This window comes from Salvia hispanica, chromosome 4, assembly GCF_029641045.1.
Source record: "Salvia hispanica isolate PSC_SH4W2 chromosome 4, Shi_PSC_v1, whole genome shotgun sequence".
NCBI classification, from domain to species: domain Eukaryota; kingdom Viridiplantae; phylum Streptophyta; class Magnoliopsida; order Lamiales; family Lamiaceae; genus Salvia; species Salvia hispanica.
This window is the reverse complement of record NC_142695.1, coordinates 58,007,095-58,029,689: the sequence shown is the minus strand read 5'-3', so window position 1 is coordinate 58,029,689 and position 22,595 is coordinate 58,007,095. Positions and strand designations below refer to the sequence as shown.

Genomic DNA, 22,595 nt, shown 5'->3' with positions numbered 1-22,595 from the left:
TTATACTTATAGATTAGAAAATAAAAATTGCAGAAATAAAATGATTAAAAGATATTGACATTATTTTTGGGCCCATTAGGCCCAGCTAAATTTTATAAACCTCCGTTGTGGTCTTTGTTTCAGCAATATCAGTTTAGGCCCATTAGTTTTGTCGTTTAATTAATTATCATTCATTACATTAATTTCGTAATTCATATATATATATAAATCATTTGGGGTAACATGTTTTTCTTTTCAAAACTAATTTTTAAATATTTTTTGTTTGACCTAGATTAACAAAAATTGAATATTTTGGCGGAATTTAAATATTGTACATGATTTTCTCATTAGTAAAATGAAGAATTCACTAATTAGTTCAACACGAACTATATTTTTCAGTTTAGTTAGAGTCGATTAGTAAAAGAGAAATTATTAAGAAATGTGTTAATTTCCTAAAGTTTTTATTCTACACGAACAATGTAGGGGTTCATTTTCTACATATATATGTTTTTGTTCTAAAGTTTTCATCCTACTTTTTTTCTCTTCTAGAATTCTAGAATTCTCTGCTTTTTCATTTTCTCATTTTTTTTCTTAGGACTTATAGAATTCTATACTTCTATAGGGGTTAATGTCTACAGTTCGTTCATTTTTTTTTTTTTCATATTTTAGTTTCCTTCTCGGGTCTGGACCTCATATAAATAGTGTAAAAGAATTTGGTGTTTAAGAAACTAAATTTTCTTAATAATTTTTCTTTTACTAGTCGACTCTAATTTTTCTTGTTTAAGTATAGGAGTAGTTCGTTGACCATGGTTACTAGAATTTTATCATCAACAATATGAAGAATTTATATATTTATAAAGGTGAGGGAGGCGTTTTCCCCGATTGCTTAAGGACTGGCTCCGCCCCTATATACGAGTGACGTGGAGTCGATGAATTCGTGATTATATTCAGTAAATTTCAATTCTATCCAGACTTTTGAAATCAAGGTTAATGCATTGTGTATTTGTCTGTCGTAGACTACGAAAAAGAACACATTTTCATTTAAAGAAGCAAGACACACCAAGTCACCAACATAAAGTATACGAATAAAGTAAATACAATGGAAACTATTTCGTAAATTGAGCACTTATTCCAAGATATAAACAAAATTTAACGTAAGAATTGCGTTCAAAATCAATGGAAAAAAGACAAAATAGTAATTCGAAGGTAGACTAAATCATCATCACTTAAAATATTGTACATAATAAATTGAAATATTATACGATGATAATAAATTCTTAAATAAAAAAAAAATAAAAGATAAGAATATATCTGGTATAGTACTGATCATAAATTAATAATATAATTTCGTGTAAGAATTGAAAATTAAAGAAAAATTACAAATTAGCAAAGTTATGTTTGACAATATTACAAACTCATAAAATTTTATTTTTATGATTTTTTTTCCTAGTTGTTTGTGTCATGTCATATCTTATTACAAATTTTAGTATTTTACGTAGTACTCACTCCGTCCATAAAAAATAGATCACTTTTGTCATTTTGGGACGTCCACAAAAAATAGATCACTTTCTAAAAATGAAAAGTTTATCTCTCATCATTTTCCTACTTTTTCTTCCCTCTCTCATATTTTACTCACTTTTTCTTCCCCTCTCTTTTACTTTACCTACTTTTTGTCCCTCTCTCTTTTACTTTACCAATTCTACATTAAAATCCGTGTAGAACAATAATAGATCTATTGTTCGTGGACGGAGGGAGTACTAGTTTTTGAAAAAAAAATCATACAATAAATTGTTGGATTAGTAAAACACTACTCCAATATCAACCAATAATTCATCACCCAATTTGTGTCAGTTTAGTTAGTGAATTATAGTTATACTAAAATTGTCGAAATAAAAACGATATAAAATGATTAAAAGATAGTGACATTAATTTTCGGCCCATTATAAGCCCAGCTAAAGTTGATCAACCTCCCTTGGTGGACTTTGTTTCAGCAATATCAGTTTAGGCCCATTAGGTAATTTGACATTTTAATTATTACTCCCTCCGTGTTTTAAAAATAGCAACTCTCTCCATTTTAGTACTGTTATTTAAAGATAGCAACTTTCAAGCTTTCTATTTTAGAAAATCTTTACACCTCTATATTTCAATTTAATTATCACTTATACCACTACAATTAATAACCTAAAGTGGGCCTCATAATCCACCAACATTAATTCCATTACTTTTTTCTCTCCTTCTCTCAAACTATATCAATTTTTTTTTCTCACTCTCTCTTACTTTACCAATTTTTTTTTCTTTCTCTTACTTTACCAAATTGTGCATTAAAACCCGTGCCGTTTCAAATGTCCCTATTTTTAAAAAACGGAGGAGTAGTATTCATTATTAAATTAATTTTTGTTATTCAAAATACATAACTCATTTGGAGTAACATGTTTTTACTTTCAAAACCGAATTTTTTAAATATAGTTTTTGTTTGACCATGATTAACAAATTGAATATGTTGGCGGAATTTAAAAATTGTACATGATTTTCTCATTAGTAAAATGAAGAATTCACTAGTACGTTCATCAAAGAATTAATTTTTCTTTTTTAGTTAGACTGGACTAGTAAAAGAAAAATTATTAAGAAAGTCCAGTTTCTTAAACACCCAAGGTATTGTTGCTATTTATAATTTAGAGAAAAATAGTGCATAAGCATAAGATTTTCCTACTATAAAAACAAAGTGAGTGAACGTACAAAAACACAAACATCCATGTCTAGAAAAAAACAAATACATACCAACATAGAGTTTACAAAGGAAAGTAAAAACACTAAAAAATTAAAATTAAAATAACTTAGAAATAAGATCACCAGCTCCGAGTTTGTTCACATTGTTTCATCTCTAAATGGAGTAGTGTCACCGCTGGAAATAATTGGGAATGTTATAAATTCAAAAAATAAAATCTAGATTGCAATATTTTAAAGTAATGTGAATATAAAAAATTCGAGTAAATGAAATGTAGTTGATATTACCTGTATTGCATTTCAATTTCTTCTCCATTTGGATACAAAGACAACAATCCTGACGTAGAACCAATCTCCAACAGCATCCAACAAGTTGAAGAATGCAATTCTCCATGATTTCTTCAATATGAACGAACCAATAACTCCCCAAAATCCAAAGATAAAACCAAAGCCCATTGATATCCCAACTTCTTGCATAAATGAGAAGACGCTGTCTTTCTCATTCATGTTTCCCTTCAAATTAGTGGTGGATGGCCTCAAGATATCTCCGGGGCACTTTGGTAGAGGGTCGCCACATAGTCCATCATTACCGGCATAATACGATGCATTGAAGCTCTGAAGTTGAGTACCCGTTGGAATTTTTCCAGACAAATCGTTGTTCGACAAATCGAGAAAACCAAGAGTGTGTATTCCTGCCAAACTTATAGGTATCTTGCCAGAGAGTTGGTTGTGAGATAGATCAAGAGAGTCTAGCATCTCCATATTACCAATATCTGGAATTATATAGCCCGTCAAACTATTTCTAGATAGATTCAAGGATCTCAATCCCCTCATAGTAGAAAACGATTTGGGGATGTTTCCGGTCAATCCATTGCTTGAAAAATCAATGAGTTTGAGCTCTTTAATGTTATACCAATATTCTGATTCCTTGCCTTTCCATTGAAATGATGAATATCCATTGTGCTTATTTTCATTCATACGGGTTAGTTGACCAAAAAGATATTCATCAAAACTAGGAAATTGGATATACCTATACTCACTAGACAAGACCGTAAAATTATTGAAGCAATCAGGTATTATCGAAGAAAAGTTATTAATCGACAAATCCAGAATTTGAATATCTGTAAGATTGCATATCTGGGAAGGAATACTGCCATGCAATTTATTTCTGCGAAGATTTAGAATTAGCATGCTATGCAACTGGCCAATCCAAGTGGGGATCTCTCCTGTTAACTTGTTGCCTCCAACATCAAAGATACTCAATGTATCGAAATGTCTCAAACTATAAGGCAACTCACCAGATAAATTATTACCATGCATCTGTAGGGCACGAAGGTTTTGTAACTCGACCAAAGAGCTAGGTATTTCACCTGAAAATTTGTTGTTAGCCAAGTTGATGGAGAATAATTCCGGCATTTTCTCCCAGCAGTTGGGAACCTGTCCTTCCAACAGATTACTGGAGAGGCGAAGAGTCTCAAGCTGATCGTGGTGTGTTTCACAAATAGATGAAATTGAACCGGAAAACATATTTCCGCTCAACCGAATCTCATAAGTAGTTGCAGGAAATAACGGTATAGGACCTGAGAATTGATTGTAACTAACATCCATAAACCTGATGGAGGTGGATGAGAGATTCGGAATCGTACCACTTATATGATTGTCTGAGAGAAATACAAAATCTAATATGGAAGACGTATTCCACAACCATATGGGGACTTCATCTCTTATATTAGCACTGGTGAGATCAAGGAATGACAAATTCCTCAGAGATCGTATCCATTTTGGAAAATATGGACCCACATCGCATTGAGCTAAAGATATACTAGTCAACTGAAAAGGAGGACTCCAATCAGGGGCAATATCCAAGTTCAATAATGGATTGAAGGATAAATCCAGTGTAGTTAACTTATCAAGCTTTATGAAGTGGGATTCAGACAATAAACCTTCCAAAGAATTAAAAGAAAGATCTAGATTTTGAAGCTCGGAGAGTTGGCCAAGACTCAGAGGAATGGGACCTGTAAAGTTGTTTTCGGAGAGGTCCAAGTCTGTCAACGAAGGAAATGGTCTCAGGTCTGGGATAGATCCGTTGAATTGATTTCTATACAAGTTTAGTATTTGGAGTGATTCCAACACAAAACCATGTATAGAAAGAGACATTGAAGTCATAGAGTTAAACGAGAGATCAAGTGAGCGTAGATTGGTAAGGTTTCCTAACTGTGGGGGAACAACCCCAGAAAAATTAGAATCCTGAAGAGACAAGTGTTGCAATTGTTTCATGGACCCAATGAATTCCGGGATTGGAATGCCTCCGAAATCAATTCCACCAAGTTCAAGAGAATTTAAATGATGCAACTCCACCAATGAAGAACGAAGCTCACCTTGCAATCCAAAATTATGACATTTGAGGGCGATGACATGGCCAGTGGTGTTGCTGCACTCAACACCATCCCATTCACAGCATTCGTTGCTTCGCCACGACGAGAGTTGACCAAACTTGTCGATGAGGCCATTCGTAAAGTTGAGAAGAGCTTCTCTCTCACTCTCAATACATCTCACTTTGGCGTCTCCTAAAACAAACACACAAGAAAGAACAACAAGAACAAATTTGATTGCTATTCTTTTTTTAGAAATCATACTCTCTTGACTCATGTATTGAAGTGAATTGTATTTTGTAAGATACTCAAGTACCTCAAGATTAACAGTTTAAATAGGCAAAATCTCTAAACTGAAATCTAACATACCTCAACAGTTTGACAGTCAACTTGAAACACAAAACAAGAAAGTGACACTTGACTAAGTTATAATCACAAATCATATAAGAATAAATTTTTAAGATGTAATTCATGATAAGATATAGTATAACGTAAAAAGAGGTCCGAGCTTTTATATTACGATTTTTTTTTTCAACATATAAAAAATTCGAACGTAAGGATTGCGTTCCAAATCAGAGAAGAAAAATGACACATAGTAAAGCGAAGGTTGACTAAATTATTATCACTAAAAATATGTACATTATAAATTGAAACATAATTCGTGATTATGTACAAAGATATTCTTCCATCAATTTTATGTGGAAATTTAACTGTACAGGCATCAATGAAATGAAGAATTGAACGAACCATATTCATTATTTTGGTCGAAGCGAAAAATTATAAAATAAGTAACTACTTATTGTTAGTATATTCTTTGTTAAAATAATTCTACAAAATAAATCTTTTGAAATTTTATATATATCCGACTCTTTTCTACTTACCAAATTTTTCTCAATCTTAGAATTGTACTATCAAAGGCGAAATAATTCATGATAACATAGTGTAGAAATTGGGTTGGTGTTATAATTTTCCAAGATAGAGTAGTGATATAGGACAACTATTACTTTAATGCATAACTATACACTAGAACACGGAGTTCACTGTGATTGAGTTTTGGTCACTATAAATTTGTTTTAGTTCATTATAAAGGCGTTTAAGTTCGTAACATAGATTTGAAAACACGGATTGAACGGAAATGTCATTATAGTGAAGGGTTTAGGTTTAATTGGTTCGTGTTTTCAAAATTCATCAATCTCATCCTTCCATTTTTTTTTCATATAATGGCTGAATTAATTTTTTAATTATGCATTTTATTTAGTTGTACATTAATCGCTTCTCTTCCAAGATATAAACAAAATTTAACGTAAGAATGTCTGTTCAAAATCAATGGAAAAAAAAAACAAATAGTAAAGCGAAGGTTGACTAATTCATGTTCACTTAAAATATACATAATATATTGGAAGACAAAAAATAAAAGATAAAATATATGTGGTGTTCAAAAACAAATCCAAAAAATTCAGATGAGTTTGACTGATTCATAAACAAAAGGTAGTATAATTTCGCGTAAGAACTTGAGTCCAAATTCAAAGAAAAGTTATGTACAAAATAGCAAAGTTATGTTTGATTATATGAAAAACTAATAAATTTTGTGTTCATGATTTTTTTTTTTTTTTCCTAGAGTTAGTTATTTGTGTCCTGTCATGTGTTATTTTAAATTTTCTACTATTTTATAGCTATATTTTTAAAAACAAATTCATATACTCCACTATGGATGATGCTACGCAATTAAATTAGTTTAACACTCCTCTAATTTCAACCAATAATTAAGAGATATAAGTCACCCAATTTGTGTGAGCTTAGTTAGTGAATTCTAGTTATACTTATAGATAAGAAAATAAAAATTGCAGAAAATAAAACGATTAAACGATAGTGACATTAATTTTAGGGCCTATTAGGCCCAGCTAAATTTTATCAACCTCCGTTGTGGTCATTGTTTTAGCTACATCAGTTTAGGCCCATTAGTGTTTGACGTTTTAATTAGTTTTCATTACATTAATTTTTCTAATTCATATATATATAACTAATTTGGGGTAACATGTTTTTCTTTTGGAAACAGTTTTTTAAATATTTTTTGTTCGACCTTAGACTAACAAATTGAACATTTGGGCTCATTAATGAAGGATTTAAAATTTTATAAACAGGGCCCAAAACTGCTGGAATTCTATTTATACTAGTATCACATTTGTGCGATGCACAAAATAAGGTATTTTAAAATATTAATTTTAGATTGTAAATTAATTAATAAATTTAGAAACAATCATTGTATTAAATAATTAATAACAAATTATAAAAATTTGGAGAGCTCTGATACACAATGCATGAATGTGGACATTTGAAATATCATCTGATTAAGCTATAAGAAGAAAAAATGAATCCAATTACATGAATGGCTACAGTTACATTTTATAATATCACTCATTTCTACGTAATCTTATAAATATTGAAATTCATCCCATAGCTTATAATAATTTCAAATTAAGACCAAAACTCGCTATGCTCATGAAGCTCTGCCCAACCACCCATCGACTTCCATCATCTTCTCTACTCATCATCTCCAACACTTTTATCATCTTGTATCGACGCCATTTCCTCCATCAGGACAGTTTGTCCCCATCTGTAGGTAAGAACTTCAAACAAAAATCAACTATAAATCCTATATTGCAATTCTGAGAAATATTTGCTTTTGTTAACAGTGCAAACATAACTCTGCATTTGCACTATTAAAAGTCGCAATCCGTAAGAGTTCATTACTATAAAATTTCACAAAATACTCACCTATTTCGAAACCAAATTCTGCTAGGTGAATGCTTCCATGATTTCAACTGATTGATGCTTCTATGATTTCAATTGATGGATGACATTACGTTATATTGTAGATTATTGAGGATGGTGAATTCCATTTCCATGGTTTGAACTTTCTTTCTTCAAGAAAAACACAAACAAAAAGAATTAGTATTACAATATAATAAGAGTAAGAATCATACAAAAAAAGCGCTAAAGTAATAATTTAGTAATGCAATAGGAGAAGGTAGTGAATGTGTTACAAGCTAGCCAATGACATATATTTATAACCATGGATTTGAATTGTATCTATTAATTCTCAATTTGTAACGGCACTAATATTAAATGGTGTAACAAACAAATCAGTTATTAGAAAAATAAAAATAAAAGTAATTAGTAATTAAATAAAATTGACATCATGTTAGCACCATTCTATATAAAAACAATCATGATTATAATAAAAATAAACCAAATAATTTTGTATAATAGTTAATCACTATTATTATTATTATAAAAATAAACTAAATGATTTTGTAACTGAATGGGTTAATTGGAATTATTAATTAAGTTTATAACTGAAAGTTTAAGATTAACGATTAATGCATCAATGATTATTTGTATTAATGTTTGTTACACGTTTATTAGCAATTATCTACAAATTAAGGCCACTTAATTATTTTCCAACACCATTGGCGGTTACATCAATTGTGGCCATGGAATCGATCGGTTCCATGATTTAGGAGTACTTGATAGATATAGATGAAACCAGTAATTAATAATTTTGATTAATAGGAATAACTATTTGGACTAACTTATTTCAATGACAGTTATTAGTATTACACATAAATATTCATTCCAATTACTACAAATTTCTAGATTTGCCCCAAAGTTTTAAATATTTAAATTTATACTCAAAGTTAAAAATAATTTAATATTAAGGCTACTACTCGCCTTTTATATATGTATACATAGATTGCTTAGTCGGAATCTTGTATTTCACTTAATTGTACTTTAAACATTTCATTGAGTTTATTTAATAATCTTTGAGTATAAAGATTATCATATTAAATGTCGTCACCTACGGAATTAATAAGTGCATTGATGTTATTCCAAACACTCAATAATAAATGGAAAGATAATTCATGAAGATTATATACAATGATATTTCGCATCAACAATGGCGAATTTAAGTGCATGAAGATTGTATATGATTTTCTCATCAACAATGTGAAGAATTTACATATCTATAAAGGTGAGGGGCATTTTCCCCGATGAATTCGAGATTAGATTCGGTAAATTTCAGTTCTATCCATACTTTTGAAATCGAGGTTAATGCATTGTGTATTTGTGTCTGTCTTAGATTACTAAAAAAACACATGTTATTTAAAGAAGCAAGACACACCAACATAAATTATACAAATAAAAGTAAAATACAATGAAAACAAATTAAAACTACATTCACATGAGAAAAGAGATGAATTTTTATTTCCATATTACAACAACTTAGAAAGATCATCGGTCATGAGCTTGCTCAACTTGATTCAATGCAAAAGTGGGCACCACTGAAAAAAAGAGAGCAAATGTGAATTTAACCAATTCAAGTAAATGTTATGTTATTTGCGAAAATAAACCTAAATAAAAGTATTGAAGTGAATAAAATGGTCCCTAAATATAACCTGAAATAAGTTGTTTAGCTTCGTCTCCATTTGGATACAAACACAGCAATCTTGACATAGAACCAATCTCCAGCAGCATCAAACAAGTTGAAGAATGCTATTCTCCATGATTTCTTTAGTATGAATGAACCAATAACTCCCCAAAATCCAAAGATAAAACCAAAGCTCATTGATATGCCAACTTCTTGCATAAATGAGATATCTTCCACCGGATTAGTAGTGGATGGCCTCAAGCTATGTCCTGGGCACACTGGCAGAGGGTCGCCACAGAGTCCAGCATTCCCGGCATAAGACGATGCATTGAAGCTTTGAAGTTGAGTACTCGTTGGAATTTTTCCAGACAAAGTGTTATTCGACAAATCAAGAAAACCGAGAGTGTATATCTTTGCTAAACTTGTAGGTATCTTGCCAGAGAGTTTGTTATGAGACATATCAAGAGAATCTATCACCTCCAATTCACCAACATCTGGAATTATATATCCTGTCAAACTAATTCCGGATAGATTTTAAGGATATTAATCCCCTCATAGTGGAAACTGATTTTGGAATGTTTCCAATCAATCTATTGCAAGAAAAATCAATGAGTTTGAGATCATTGATATTACTCCAATACATAGATTCTACGCCTTTCCATTGAAATGATGAATATGCATAGTGCTTATTTTCATTGAAACTGTATGCTGGATCATAAAGATTTTCAGAAACAGACACCATTTCGGAGTTCTTTATTGAGAGAATAGTAAAATTGTCGAAGCAATCGGGTATTATCCAAGACTGATTGTTTATCGAAAAATCTAGAATTTGAATACTGTTAAGATTGCATATCTCATGAGGAATCCTGCCATGCAGTTTATTTCCACGAAGACTTAGAATTTGCATGACAGACATCTGCCCAATCCAAGTGGGAATCTCTCCTGTTAATTTGCTCCCTCAACGTCAAAGACTCTCAAACTTCGACAAAGTCTCAAATTGTAAGGCAACTCACCAGATAAATTATTACCATGCATCTGTATTGCACCGAGGTAATCAAGACCGCCCAAAGAGCCAGGAATATCACCCGAAAAATTGTTGTTAGCCAAATTGAGGGCGTACAAGGCAGGCATTTTCTCCCAGCAGTTCGGAACCTCACCTACCAGCTGATTATTGGATAGGCGAAGGAAACCAAGCTGATCGTTGTGAGTTTTGCAGATAGAAGAAATTGAACCAGAGAACATATTTCCATTCAAGTGAATCTCAGTAGCATTGATAGAAAATAAAGGTATAGGGCCTGGGAGTTGATTGTAACTAAGATCCAGACCCAAGATGGAGGTGGTTAAAAGATCCGGAACTGTTCCACTTATTTGATTATCGGAGAGACGTAAGTGTAGCAATGATGAAGACATATTCCACAACCAAATTGGGGATTCATCTCTTATATTGGCAACACTAAGATCAAGGTTTGACAAATTCCTCTGAGTTTGAAATCATTTTGGAAAATATGGGCCCACATTGCACCAGCCTAAATATAAGTCACTCAATGTGAAAGGAGGAATCCAATCAGAGGCAATATCAAAGATCAATGATGGATTGTAGGATAAATCTAGTGTCTTTAATTTATCAAGCTTGATGAAGTGGGATTCGGAGACTAAACCTTCCAAAGAATTAGCATAAAGATCTAGAACTTGAAGTTTGGAGAGTTGGCTCAGAGGAATGGTTTAAAGACAAGTCCAGTGAGCGTAGGTTGGTGAGGTTCCCTAACTGAGGAGGAATACTCCCAGAAAAGTTAGACCATCTAAGAACCAAGTGTTACAATTGCTTCATAGAACCAATGAATTGCGGGATTGGAGTGCCACCAAAATAATTCCGACTGAGATCTAGATAATTTAAATGATGCAACTCAAGCAACGAAGAGCCAACTTTATCTCCAAAATTTATACCAAAGATTTTGAGGGTGATGACATGGCCAGTGGCGTTGCTGCACTCAACACCGTGCCATTCACAGCATTCGTTGCTTTGCCATGACGAGGGAATACCACCAAGCTGATTGATGGTGCCATTCTTGAAGCTAAGAAGAGCTTCTCTCTCACTCTCGATGCATCTCACTTCTGCATCTCCTGAAACAAATACACAAGATAGAACAACAAGAACAAATTTGATTGCTATTCTTTTTTCAGAAATCATACTCTCTTTACTCATGTATTGAAGTTAATTGTTTTTTGTAGGATACTCTATTGTATCTTAAGGGTAACGGTTTAAATAGGCAAAATCTCTAAAATGAAATCCAACTTACCTCGAAAACTTGACAGTCAACTTGAAAAACAAAACACGAAAGTGGAACTTCACTGAGTTATACTACCTCCGTCCCCCAAAATTTGGTACACTTTGACCCGACACGGGTTTTAAGAAATGTAATGGAAAGTGAGTTGAAAAAGTTGGTGGGATGTGGGTCCTATTTTAAAGTATTAGTTTTATAATAAAATGTGAGTAGGAATGGGTTAGTGGAATATGAGGTCCATTACTAAAAATGGTAACAGTGAAGTGTATCAAATTTTCAGGGACGGACCGAAATAGTAAACTGTATCAAATTTTTAGGGACGGAGGGTAATCACAAATTATACAAAAATTCTTTTATAAGATTATGAAATAGTTTTCATACAAACAAATCTGAACGTAAGAATTGCGTTTGAAATCAGTGAAAAGAAAAGACACATAGTCTAGCGAAAATTGACTAAATTATTATCTCTAAAAATATGTACATAATAAACCGAATATAATTAGTGATTATATACAAAGATATTTTTCATCAATTAAATGATGAAATTGAACTGTACATTGCATGAAGATTGTACATGATTTTTACATCAATGAAATGAAGAATTGAACGAACTATATTTCAATCTAATTGCTGAAATTTATTATGTACATATTTTTAGTGATACTCTCTCCGTCCCATAGTAGATGGGATAGGTAGAGAATGACACGGATTTAGGAGATGATGGAAAGAGAAAATAGTATATTTATATTAATATGAGAGAAAACTTTTTCCAAAAAAAGAAAGTGTGGCATCTATTATCACGACGGGGGGAGTACTAATTTAGTCAATTGACTATGTGTCTTTTCTTTTCACTAATTTCAAACGCAATTCTTACGTTTAGATTTATTTGTATGAAAACTATTTCATAAATAGAGCACTTCTTCCAAGATATAAAACAAAATTTAACGTAAGAATTGCGTTCAAAATCAATGGAAAAAAGACAAAATAGTAAAGCGAAGGTTGACTAAATCATCATCACTTAAAAAATTGTACATGATAAATTGAAAGACAATTCGTAGTGATTATATACGATGATAATAAATTCTCAAAGAAAAAAAAAAGATAAAAATATATCTGGTATAGTACTGGTCATAAATAATATAATTTCGCGTAAGAAGTTGAAAATCAAAGAAAAATTACAAATTAGCAAAGTAATGTTTGACTATATTACAAACTAATAAAATTTTATTTTTATGAATTTTTTCCTAGTTGTTTGTGTCATGTCATCTGACGTTATTACAAATTTTACTATTTTATGTACTAGTTTTTTGAAAAAAAAATTCATACAATAAATTGTTGGATTAGTAAAACACTCCTCTAATTTCAACCAATAATTCAGAGATATAAGTCGCCCAATTTGTGTCAGTTTAGTTAGTGAATATTAGTTATACAAAAATTGTCGAAATAAAACGATATAAAATGATTAAAAGATAGTAACATTAATCTTAGGCCCATTTTAAGCCCAGCTAAAGTTGATCAACCTCCCTTGGTGGACTTTGTTTCAGCAATATCAGTTTAGGCCCATTAGTTTGACATTTTAATTATTACACTCCCACCGTTTTTTAAAAATAGCAACTCTCTCCATTTCAGTACGTTATTTAAAGATAGCAACTTTCAAACTTCCTATTTTAGGAAATCTTTACACCCCTATACATCAATTTAATTACCACTTATACCACTACAATTAACAACCTAAAGTGAGCCTCATAATCCACAACATTAATTCCATTATTTTTTTCTTTCCCTCTCTCCTAATTTACCAAATTTTTTTCTCACTCTTTCTTACTTTACTAATTTTTTTTTCTCTTTCTTACTTTACCAAATTGTGCATTAAAACCCGTGCCGTTTCAAATGTCCCTATTTTTAAAAAACGGAGGAGTAGTATTCATTACTAAATTAATTTTGTTATTCAAAATACATAACTCATTTGGAATAACATGTTTTTATTTTCAAAACTGAATTTTTTAAATATAGTTTTTGTTTGACCATGATTAAAAAATTGAATATGTTGGCGGAATTTAAAAATTGTACACGATTTCCTCATTAGTAAAATGAAGAATTCACTAGTACGTTCATCAAAGAATTAATTTTTTTTTTTAGTTAGACTGGACTAGTAGAAGAAAAATTATTAAGAAAGTCTAGTTTCTTATACACCCAAGGTATTGTTGGCTATTTATAGCTAGAGAAAAATAGTGCATAAGCATAACATTTTCCTACTATGAAAACAAAGTGAGTGAACGTACAAAAACACGAACATCCATGTCTAGAAAAAAATAAATACATACCAACATATAGTTTACAAAGGAAAGTAAAAACACTAAAAAATTAAAATTACAACAACTTAGAAATAAGATCACCAGCTCCGAGTTTGTTCACCTTGTTTCATCTCTAAATCGAGTAGTGTCACCGCTGGAAATAATTGGGAATGTTATAAATTCAAAAAATAAAATCTTGATTGCAATATTTTAAAGTAATGTGAATATAACAAATTCGAGTAAATGAAATGTAGTTGATATTACCTGGATTGCATTTCAATTTCTTCTCCATTTGGATACAAAGACAACAATCCTTACGTAGAACCAATCTCCAACAGCATCCAACAAGTTGAAGAATGCAATTCTCCATGATTTCTTCAATATGAACGAACCAATAACTCCCCAAAATCCAAAGATAAAACCAAAGCCCATTGATATGCCAACCTCTTGCATAAATGAGAAGACGTCGTCTTTATCATTTATATTTCCTTTTGAATTAGTGGTGGATGGCCTTAAGATATCTCCGGGGCACTTTGGTAGAGGGTCGCCACATAGTCCGTCATTACCGGCATAATACGATGCATTGAAGCTCTGAAGTTGAGTACCCGTTGGAATTTTTCCAGACAAACTGTTGTTTGACAAATCGAGATAACCAAGAGTGTGTATTCCTGCCAAACTTATAGGTATCTTGCCAGAGAGTTGGTTGTGAGATAGATCAAGAGAATCTAGCACCTGCATATTACCAATATCTGGAATAATATATCCCGTCAAACTATTTCTAGATAGATTCAAGGATCTCAATCCCCTCATAGTAGAAAACGATTTGGGGATGTTTCCGGTCAATCTATTGCTCGAAAAATCAATGAGTTTGAGCTGTTCAACGTTATTCCAATATTCAGATTCCTTGCCTTTCCATTGAAATGATGAATATCCATTGTGCTTATTTTCATTCACAAAGGCTATTGGACCAGAAAGAATTTCATAAAAAATTGGATTTCGGATATACTCATACTCTCTAGACAAGACAGTAAAATTGTTGAAGCAATCAGGTATTATCGAAGAAAAATTATTTATCGACAAATCCAGAATTTGAATATATGTAAGATTGCATATCTGTGAAGGAATACTGCCATGCAATTTATTTCTACGAAGATTTAGAATTATCATGTTATACAATTGGCCAATCCAAGTGGGGATCTCTCCTGTTAACTTGTTCCCTCCAACATCAAAGAAACTCAATCTTTGGCAATGTCTCAAACTATTTGGCAACTCACCAGATAGATTATTACCATGCATCTGTAGGGCACGAAGGTTTTGTAACTCGACCAAAGAGGCAGGTATTTCACCTGAAAATTTGTTGTTAGCCAAATTGATGGAGAACAATTCAGGCATTTTCTCCCAGCAGTCGGGAACCTGTCCTTCCAACAGATTATTGGAGAGGCGAAGTCTCTCAAGCTGACCGTGGTGTGTTTCACAAATAGATGAAATTGAACCGGAAAACATATTTCCGCTCAACCGAATCTCATAAGTAGTTGCAGGAAATAATGGTATAGGACCTGAGAATTGATTGTAACTAACATCGATAAACCTGATGGAGGTGGATGAGAGATTCGGAATCGTACCACTTATTTGATTGTCTGAGAGACTGATATCTAATAAGGAAGACGTATTCCACAACCATATTGGGGCTTCATCTCTTATATTGGCACCCCTGAGATCAAGGGATGACAAATTCCTCAGAGATCGTATCCATTTTGGAAAATATGGACCCACATCGCACACAGCTAAAGATATTCTACTCAACTGAAAAGGAGGACTCCAATCAGGGGCAATATCCAAGTTCAATAATGGATTGAAGGATAAATCCAGTGTAGTTAACTTGTCAAGCTTTATGAAGTGGGATTCAGACACTAAACCTTCCAAAGAATTAAAAGAAAGATGTAGATTTTGAAGCTCGGAGAGTTGGCCAAGACTCAGAGGAATGGGACCTGTAAAGTTGTTTCCAGAGAGGTCCAAGTGTGTCAACGAAGGAAATGGTCTCAGGTCTGGGATCGATCCGTTGAATTGATTTATAGACAGGTTTAGTATTTGGAGTGATTCCAACACAAAACCAAGTATAGAAAGAGACATTGAAGTCAAAAAGTTAAACGAGAGATCAAGTGAGCGTAGATTGGTAGAGTTAGAAAGAGACATTGAAGTAAAAGAGTTAAGAGAGAGATCAAGTGAGCGTAGATTGGTAAAGTTAGAAAGAGACATTGAAGTCAAAGAGTTATGAGAGAGATCAAGTGAGCGTAGATTGGCAAGGTTTCCTAACTGTGGAGGAACAACCCCAGAAAAATTAGAATAATGAAGAGACAAGTGTTGCAACTGTTTCATGGAACTAATGAATTCCGGGATTGAAGTGCCTCCAAAATCATTCTCACTAAGATCAAGATGATTTAAATAATGCAACTCAAGCAATGAAGAGCCAACCTTACCTCCAAAATTTAAACCAGAAATTTTGAGGGTGCTGACATGGCCAGTGGTGTTGCTACACTTAACACCGTGCCATTCACAGCATTCGTCCCTTTTCCACGACGAGAGAGCACCAAACCGATCGATGGTGCCATTTTTGAAGCTAAGAAGAGCTTCTCTCTCACTCTCGATGCATTTCACTTCTGCATCTCCTGAAATAAACATATAGGAAAGAACAACAAGAACAAATTTGATTGCTATTCTTTTTTTAGAAATCATACTCTCTTCACTCATGTATTGAAGTGAATTGTATTTTGTAGGAGACTCAATTGTATCTCAAGAGTAACCATTTAAATAGGAAAAATCTCTTAATTGAAATCCAACATACCTCGACGATTTGACAGTCAACTTGAAAAACAAAACAAGAAAGTGACACTTGACTAAGTTATAATCACAAATCATATAAAAATAAAATTTTAAAATATAATTCATGATAAGATATAGTATAACGTAAAAAGAGGTCCGAGCTTTTATATTATGCAATTTTTTTTCAACATATAAAAAATTTGAACGTAAGGATTGCGTTCCAAATCTGAGAAGAAATGAGTCACATTGTAAAGCGAAGGTTGACTAAATTATTATCACTAAAAATAATTCGTGATTATGTACAAAGATATTCTTCCATCAATTTAATGTGAAAATTTAACTGTACATGCATGAAGATTGTACAATATGATTTTTACATCAACGAAATGAAGAATTGAACGAACCATATTCATTCCTTTGGTCGAAGCGAAAAATTATACTAAAATATGTAACTACTTATTGTTATATTCTTTGTTATAATAATTCTACAAAATAAATATTTTGAAATTTTAACTCATTTATTTATATCCGACTCTTTTCTACTTACCAAAATTTTCTCAATCTTAAAATTGTACTATCAAAGACGAAATAATTCATGATAACATAGCGTAGAAATTGGGTTGGTGTTTTAAAAAACGAAATAATTTTCCAACATAGAGTAGTGATATAGGACAACTATTACTTTAATGCATAACTATACGCTAGAACGCGGAGTTCACTATAACTGCGTTTGGTCACTATAAATTTGTTTTAGTTTATTATAAAGGCGTTTTAGTTCGTAACATAGATTTGAAAACACGGATTGAACGCAAATGTCATTATAGTGAAGGGTCTAGGTTTAGTTGGTTCGTGTTTTCAAATTCATGTTTAGTGAATTTGAAAACAGGGAGGGCACGAAAACGCTCTTATAGTGAACTCCATGTTTTAAAAATTCATCTAATCTCATCCTTCCATTTTTTCATCTAATGGCTGAAATTTATTTTTTAACTATGCATTTTATATAGTTTTACATTAATCACTTTTCTTCCGATATATAAACAAAGTTTAACGTAAGAATTGCGTTAAAAATCAACGGAAAAGGACCAATAGTAAAGCGAAGTTTGACTAATTCATGATCACTTAAAATATTACATAATAACTTGGAAGACAATTCGTAATGATTATATACGAATTGACACTTGAGACAAAATAATTTGTCTAAGTTATAATCACAAATCAGAATAATTCGTAATAATCAGAATATTTTCAATATTACATAATAACTTGGAAGACAATTCATAATAACTTGAGAAAAAAAACAAGAAAGTGACACTTGACTAAGTTATAATCACAAATCATATAAAAATAATTTTTTAAGATATAATTCATGATAAGATATAGTATAACGTAAAAAGAGGTCCGAGCTTTTATATTTTTTTCAACATATAAAAAAATTGAACGTAAGGATTGCGTTCCAAATCAGAGAAGAAAAATGACACATAGTTGACTAAATTATTATTACTAAAAATATGTACATTATAAATTGAAACATAATTTGTGATTATGTAAACTGATATTCTTCCAAAATAAATCTTTTGAAATTTTATTTATATCCGACTCTTTTGTACTCCCTCCGTTCCATAGTAATAGAGTCATTTTGTCATTTCGGTACGTTCCATAGTAATAGAGTCATTTCCTTTTTTAGTAAAGGTCAACACATTTCTCCACACCTACTTTACTCTCTCTTACTTTATTCTCTTTTCATCTCTCTACCGTTTTCATTTTCCACTTTATTCTCTCTTCACTTAACTCACCTAACACAATTTTCTTAATCTCCGTGCCGAAAAGAAACGACTTTGTTACTATGGAACGGAGGGAGTACTTACCAAATTATCTAAATCTAAAAACTTGTACTATCTTAGACCTTAGACGAAATAATTCAAGATAATATTGTGTAGAAATCGGGTTGGTTGGTGTTTCAAAAGACGAAATAATTTCCAACATAGAGTAGTGATATAGGATAACTGTTAATTTAAACTATAGACTAAAACATGAAGTTACTATATACTCCCTCCGTCCCGCTTTAGGAGTCTCGGTTGAGATAAATTAATAAAAAATACCTACAAAAGTGTTAAAAGTGGATCCCAACATCCACAACAACTAATAAAAAAGTGTTAAAAGTGGATCCCAACATCCACTACAACATTTATTTATCGGACACTCAATTAAAAGTGGGTCCCAACATCTATTACAATATTTATTTATTACACACTCAAACACTTCTTTCTTAAAACATGTGCCCGACTCAACCGGGACTCCTAAAGCGGGACGGAGGGAGTAACTTTTTTTTTTCTAATTTTTACTTTCTCTCTTTTACTTTATTCTCTTTACTTTATTTATTTTCTACTTTATTCACTTTACCTCTTTTTTTTCTTACTTTTTAGTACTCTCTCTGTCCCTTAAAATTTGGCACCATTTGACCCTGCACGGATTTTAAGAAATGTAATAGAAAGTGGATTGAAAAAGTTGGTGGCATGTGAGTCCTACTTTTATATATTAGTTTTAAAATAAAATGTGAGTGAGAATGAATTAGTGGAATATGGGGACCACTACCAAAAATGGTAAAAGTGAAATGTGACATTTTTTTAGGACGGACGAAAAAAGAAATAAGTGTCAAATTTTCAGAAATGGAGGAAGTATCTACTTATCACGCTAACGATATAATCCCCCCGTCCTACATAATTTGGGACATTTTGATCCGACACGATTTTTAAAAAATCAAATGAAAAGTGAGTTGGAAAAGTTGGTGGGATATAGATCTTAATTTTAAAGTATTAATTTTATAATAAAATAAAATGTGAATATTAATGAGTTAATAAAATATGGAATCCCATGGGAGTATTTATTTAATTCCATTGTTGTTATCCTAATTAATTTACCGAAGACTTGAGTCAAGTCGTTTCCAATAATTGACTACAGTACTAATTGATGTGACTCGTGAGAGCTTTTTCAACAATTATTGTACTACAAGAAAAAATGTAGCCATGTGATAAATTCAGTATGAAAAAAAAGTCACGAGGTGATCTAAAGCTAAAAATCATGGTTTCCTGGAAATTACTTCATCACTAAATAACCAGAGAAACTTTTCAATAATTGCAAAATACTCCTTGTCCAAAAAAAATATAGATTTTGAAGAAGATATGTTTTTGAAAGTGAAATTTTATAAAGTAGGAGAAAGGTAAAAAGAAAATGAGATTCACAGGGGAAAAATTACTAAAAAATAGAATTGGATTAAATTTATGGGATGAACTAAAATTGAAAAAGGAGATTATTTTTATAAGACAGGGGATTACAAAGTAAAATATATTTATCCAAGACTCCAAGTCATGTTCAATAACAAAATTCTACCATAATAGCAAAGCGATGTTTGATTGTAAATTTTAATTATTCCAAAATTAAAATAGAACCAATTTTATCACATTTATTCACTAAATGTTTTATCTTTGAATTAAAAAAAATCTAGACTCTGATTTTTGGATTTGTAAATTTTAACAATCAATTAGTTAGATATTCTTAGTATAGATGTTTGAGTCCGCCAATGTGTGTGGAGTGTGGTATATTGTGTGTGTGAATTATATTAAAAGATAGTGTATAAACTTTGATTGAGTTATATAACTCTAGTTAATTATTTTAAGTTATACTTATGCCAAAATAAAATTGAAGATACTACAATAAATCATTTGAAGACAGAGAATTGAAAGTGGACCTAGAATGATCCGCTAACGATTTATGGTTATTGAGAAATTTTTATGTTTGAAGCCCATTTCAACTTTTTGACCCAATATGTGGCCCATTTGAAGCCAGCTAAATATTGCATTTCGGTGCTTGAATATTTTTAAACTTTTACTTAAATACTGTTTCTATCAAATCATTATCTCACTCTATAAGTAGCACTAATAATAATAAAAAACAATTAAAATAATAAATAAACTGTTAATTTATTATTATTATTATTACTTTTATTACTAAAATTTATAAAAGTATATTTCTATTATTACGCCAAATCCTGATTTTATAGCTTTACTTAATTAGTAAGAAATTAAAACAAATATTTGAAGGTAAGTAGAACTTAGTAATAATATAATTAAATTAAAAATTATACTATAAGAATATTAATTTATTATTATTTCTTTTAGTATCTAGCCAAATCATGATTCGATAGCTTTATTTAATATTAAAATCAATTCTTCAAGATAGCTTTTAATATCTAGCCAAATCATGATTCGATGACCAGATCTTTGTGGGGTTAATGCATATTATTATCATAATATGAAATAGTTTGCGTTTTTAAATTTGCTTGTCCTAGATAATAAGATAAAGTTCATGGGAAAGGCTAAAGTAAATATTGCACAGCATGGAAAATACATCATGATCGAAACAAGACTAGTGAATTCTATTCTTTTTTTTATTGATAAACGAATAGAAATTTAAAGCCGCGCTTTTTCTTAAGAGTCAAATAGTAGTTATAAACGTTATCGGGATCTGCCAACAATTTAGACACATTCTCTATCTCCAAACACCTCTTTACCCAAGAGTTCAGTTTGGGATAGTCTTGTTGAATGCTAAAATTGCCGCATGTTTCATATGTCTGAAACCATGGGGAATATGTGATCAAAGCCACATCCAAAAACCCGAAGCCGTTGCTGCCGAAAAAGGGCTTATCGCCTAGCTCTGACTCCATATGTTTCAGGAGCTCCGCGAACCCCTTCTTACCGGCCTCTTTCTCTTCTCCCTCCGCACACCATATCCAATTTCCGGTTTCCATTACCTACAATTCATCATCAAGATATCATCGAACTTGCTAGAGTCAGGAAATAAGTAAAGTTGCACGCAATATATAATCATACAAACTATAAACATATAAAATCACAAGGGTTTAGCCCAAAACAAACATTATTAATTATATTATACTAATGTCAGTTTGGGTGCCCAAAACAAACATTATTAATTATATTATACTAATGTCAGTTTGGGTATGCATCACCGAACCTTCACATAATTTATTAGAGACAACTATTTGAAATTGACTACGACTCCAAATAGAATAAAATTAAGATATGGTTCAACTATATTTATATATTACCTTTTTGTCTATATAATCAGCTAAGAACCTTGCTTGAGCTCGTTGGTAAGGATCACAAGGCAGCAGCGTCGGAGATTTGTCCTTCCACACCTCGTTGATGTATTCGACAATTATAAATGATTCACAAACGGGTTTGCCGTTGTGGATCAAAACGGGGATCTGCTTGTAAACGGGGTTGGACTCGAGGAGAAGCTGGCTTTTGTTTTGCAAGTCCTCCTCTCTGTGCTCGTAATCGATGCCCTTCACTGCTAACGCAACTCTTGCCCTCATTCCGAACATGCTCGGATAAAAATCAAGCAGAATCACCTTGCCTTCCATGTTCGAGTGATGAAGTGAAAATGTCTCAAAGCAAAGTGTGGATATGGGAGTAAAGGATTCACCAATGACAATTTTTTATAACTTAAGTAATATGATAATAATTCTAGTTAAAAAGTCCTCCATGTGGAATTTCAATGAGGTAATGTGATTAAGACATAAAGTAGAGAATTACTATATAATATACAAGACTTAGAAAGAAATCAGACTAGAGCATATACATGCATTTTCCTACTATGCAAACAAAGTGAAAATCAA

At 31.7% G+C, this 22,595-nt stretch overlaps 4 protein-coding genes and 1 pseudogene across 4 annotated transcripts; all 5 read right to left on the bottom strand.

Annotated features, from left to right (window-relative positions):
- Positions 1–2,669: 2,669 nt before the first annotated feature.
- LOC125209740 (receptor-like protein EIX2) lies at positions 2,670–5,424 on the bottom strand. Its single transcript, XM_089056016.1, has 2 exons — positions 2,992–5,424; positions 2,670–2,881 (listed from the first exon to the last, which is right to left on the bottom strand). The coding sequence occupies exon 1, from the start codon at positions 5,350–5,352 to the stop codon at positions 3,004–3,006; it is 2,349 nt and encodes a 782-aa protein (XP_088912142.1). The 5' UTR covers positions 5,353–5,424; the 3' UTR covers positions 2,670–2,881; positions 2,992–3,003.
- Positions 5,425–9,546: 4,122 nt separating this feature from the next.
- Positions 9,547–10,914, bottom strand: LOC148929694 (uncharacterized). The gene is made up of 2 exons (XM_089056990.1): positions 10,533–10,914; positions 9,547–10,013 (listed from the first exon to the last, which is right to left on the bottom strand). The coding sequence occupies exons 1-2, from the start codon at positions 10,912–10,914 to the stop codon at positions 9,547–9,549; spliced, it is 849 nt and encodes a 282-aa protein (XP_088913116.1).
- A 259-nt stretch (positions 10,915–11,173) lies between these two features.
- On the bottom strand, positions 11,174–11,692 carry LOC148929693 (receptor-like protein EIX1; annotated as a pseudogene).
- Positions 11,693–14,015: 2,323 nt separating this feature from the next.
- On the bottom strand, positions 14,016–16,828 carry LOC148929692 (receptor-like protein EIX2). The gene is made up of 2 exons (XM_089056154.1): positions 14,345–16,828; positions 14,016–14,234 (listed from the first exon to the last, which is right to left on the bottom strand). The coding sequence occupies exon 1, from the start codon at positions 16,826–16,828 to the stop codon at positions 14,357–14,359; it is 2,472 nt and encodes an 823-aa protein (XP_088912280.1). The 3' UTR covers positions 14,016–14,234; positions 14,345–14,356.
- A 4,431-nt stretch (positions 16,829–21,259) lies between these two features.
- LOC148929691 (putative glutathione S-transferase) lies at positions 21,260–22,503 on the bottom strand. Its single transcript, XM_089070109.1, has 2 exons — positions 22,023–22,503; positions 21,260–21,707 (listed from the first exon to the last, which is right to left on the bottom strand). Exons 1-2 carry the CDS (start codon positions 22,338–22,340, stop codon positions 21,345–21,347), a joined length of 681 nt encoding a protein of 226 aa, XP_088926235.1. The 5' UTR covers positions 22,341–22,503; the 3' UTR covers positions 21,260–21,344.
- Between the last annotated feature and the right edge of the window lie 92 nt (positions 22,504–22,595).

Excerpts from the sequence above, each read along its gene's own strand:
- LOC125209740 (XM_089056016.1), bottom strand. The coding sequence starts at position 5,352 with ATGAGTCAAGAGAGTATGATTTCTAAAAAAAGAATAGCAATCAAATTT.
- LOC148929694 (XM_089056990.1), bottom strand. The coding sequence starts at position 10,914 with ATGTCTTCATCATTGCTACACTTACGTCTCTCCGATAATCAAATAAGT. Across the intron at positions 10,014-10,532 it reads CGGTGCAATACAGATGCATG|GATATATAATTCCAGATGTT; the intron begins GTAATAATTTAT and ends TTAGTTTGACAG.
- LOC148929692 (XM_089056154.1), bottom strand. The coding sequence starts at position 16,828 with ATGAGTGAAGAGAGTATGATTTCTAAAAAAAGAATAGCAATCAAATTT.
- LOC148929691 (XM_089070109.1), bottom strand. The coding sequence starts at position 22,340 with ATGGAAGGCAAGGTGATTCTGCTTGATTTTTATCCGAGCATGTTCGGA. Across the intron at positions 21,708-22,022 it reads CTGATTATATAGACAAAAAG|GTAATGGAAACCGGAAATTG; the intron begins GTAATATATAAA and ends GATGAATTGTAG.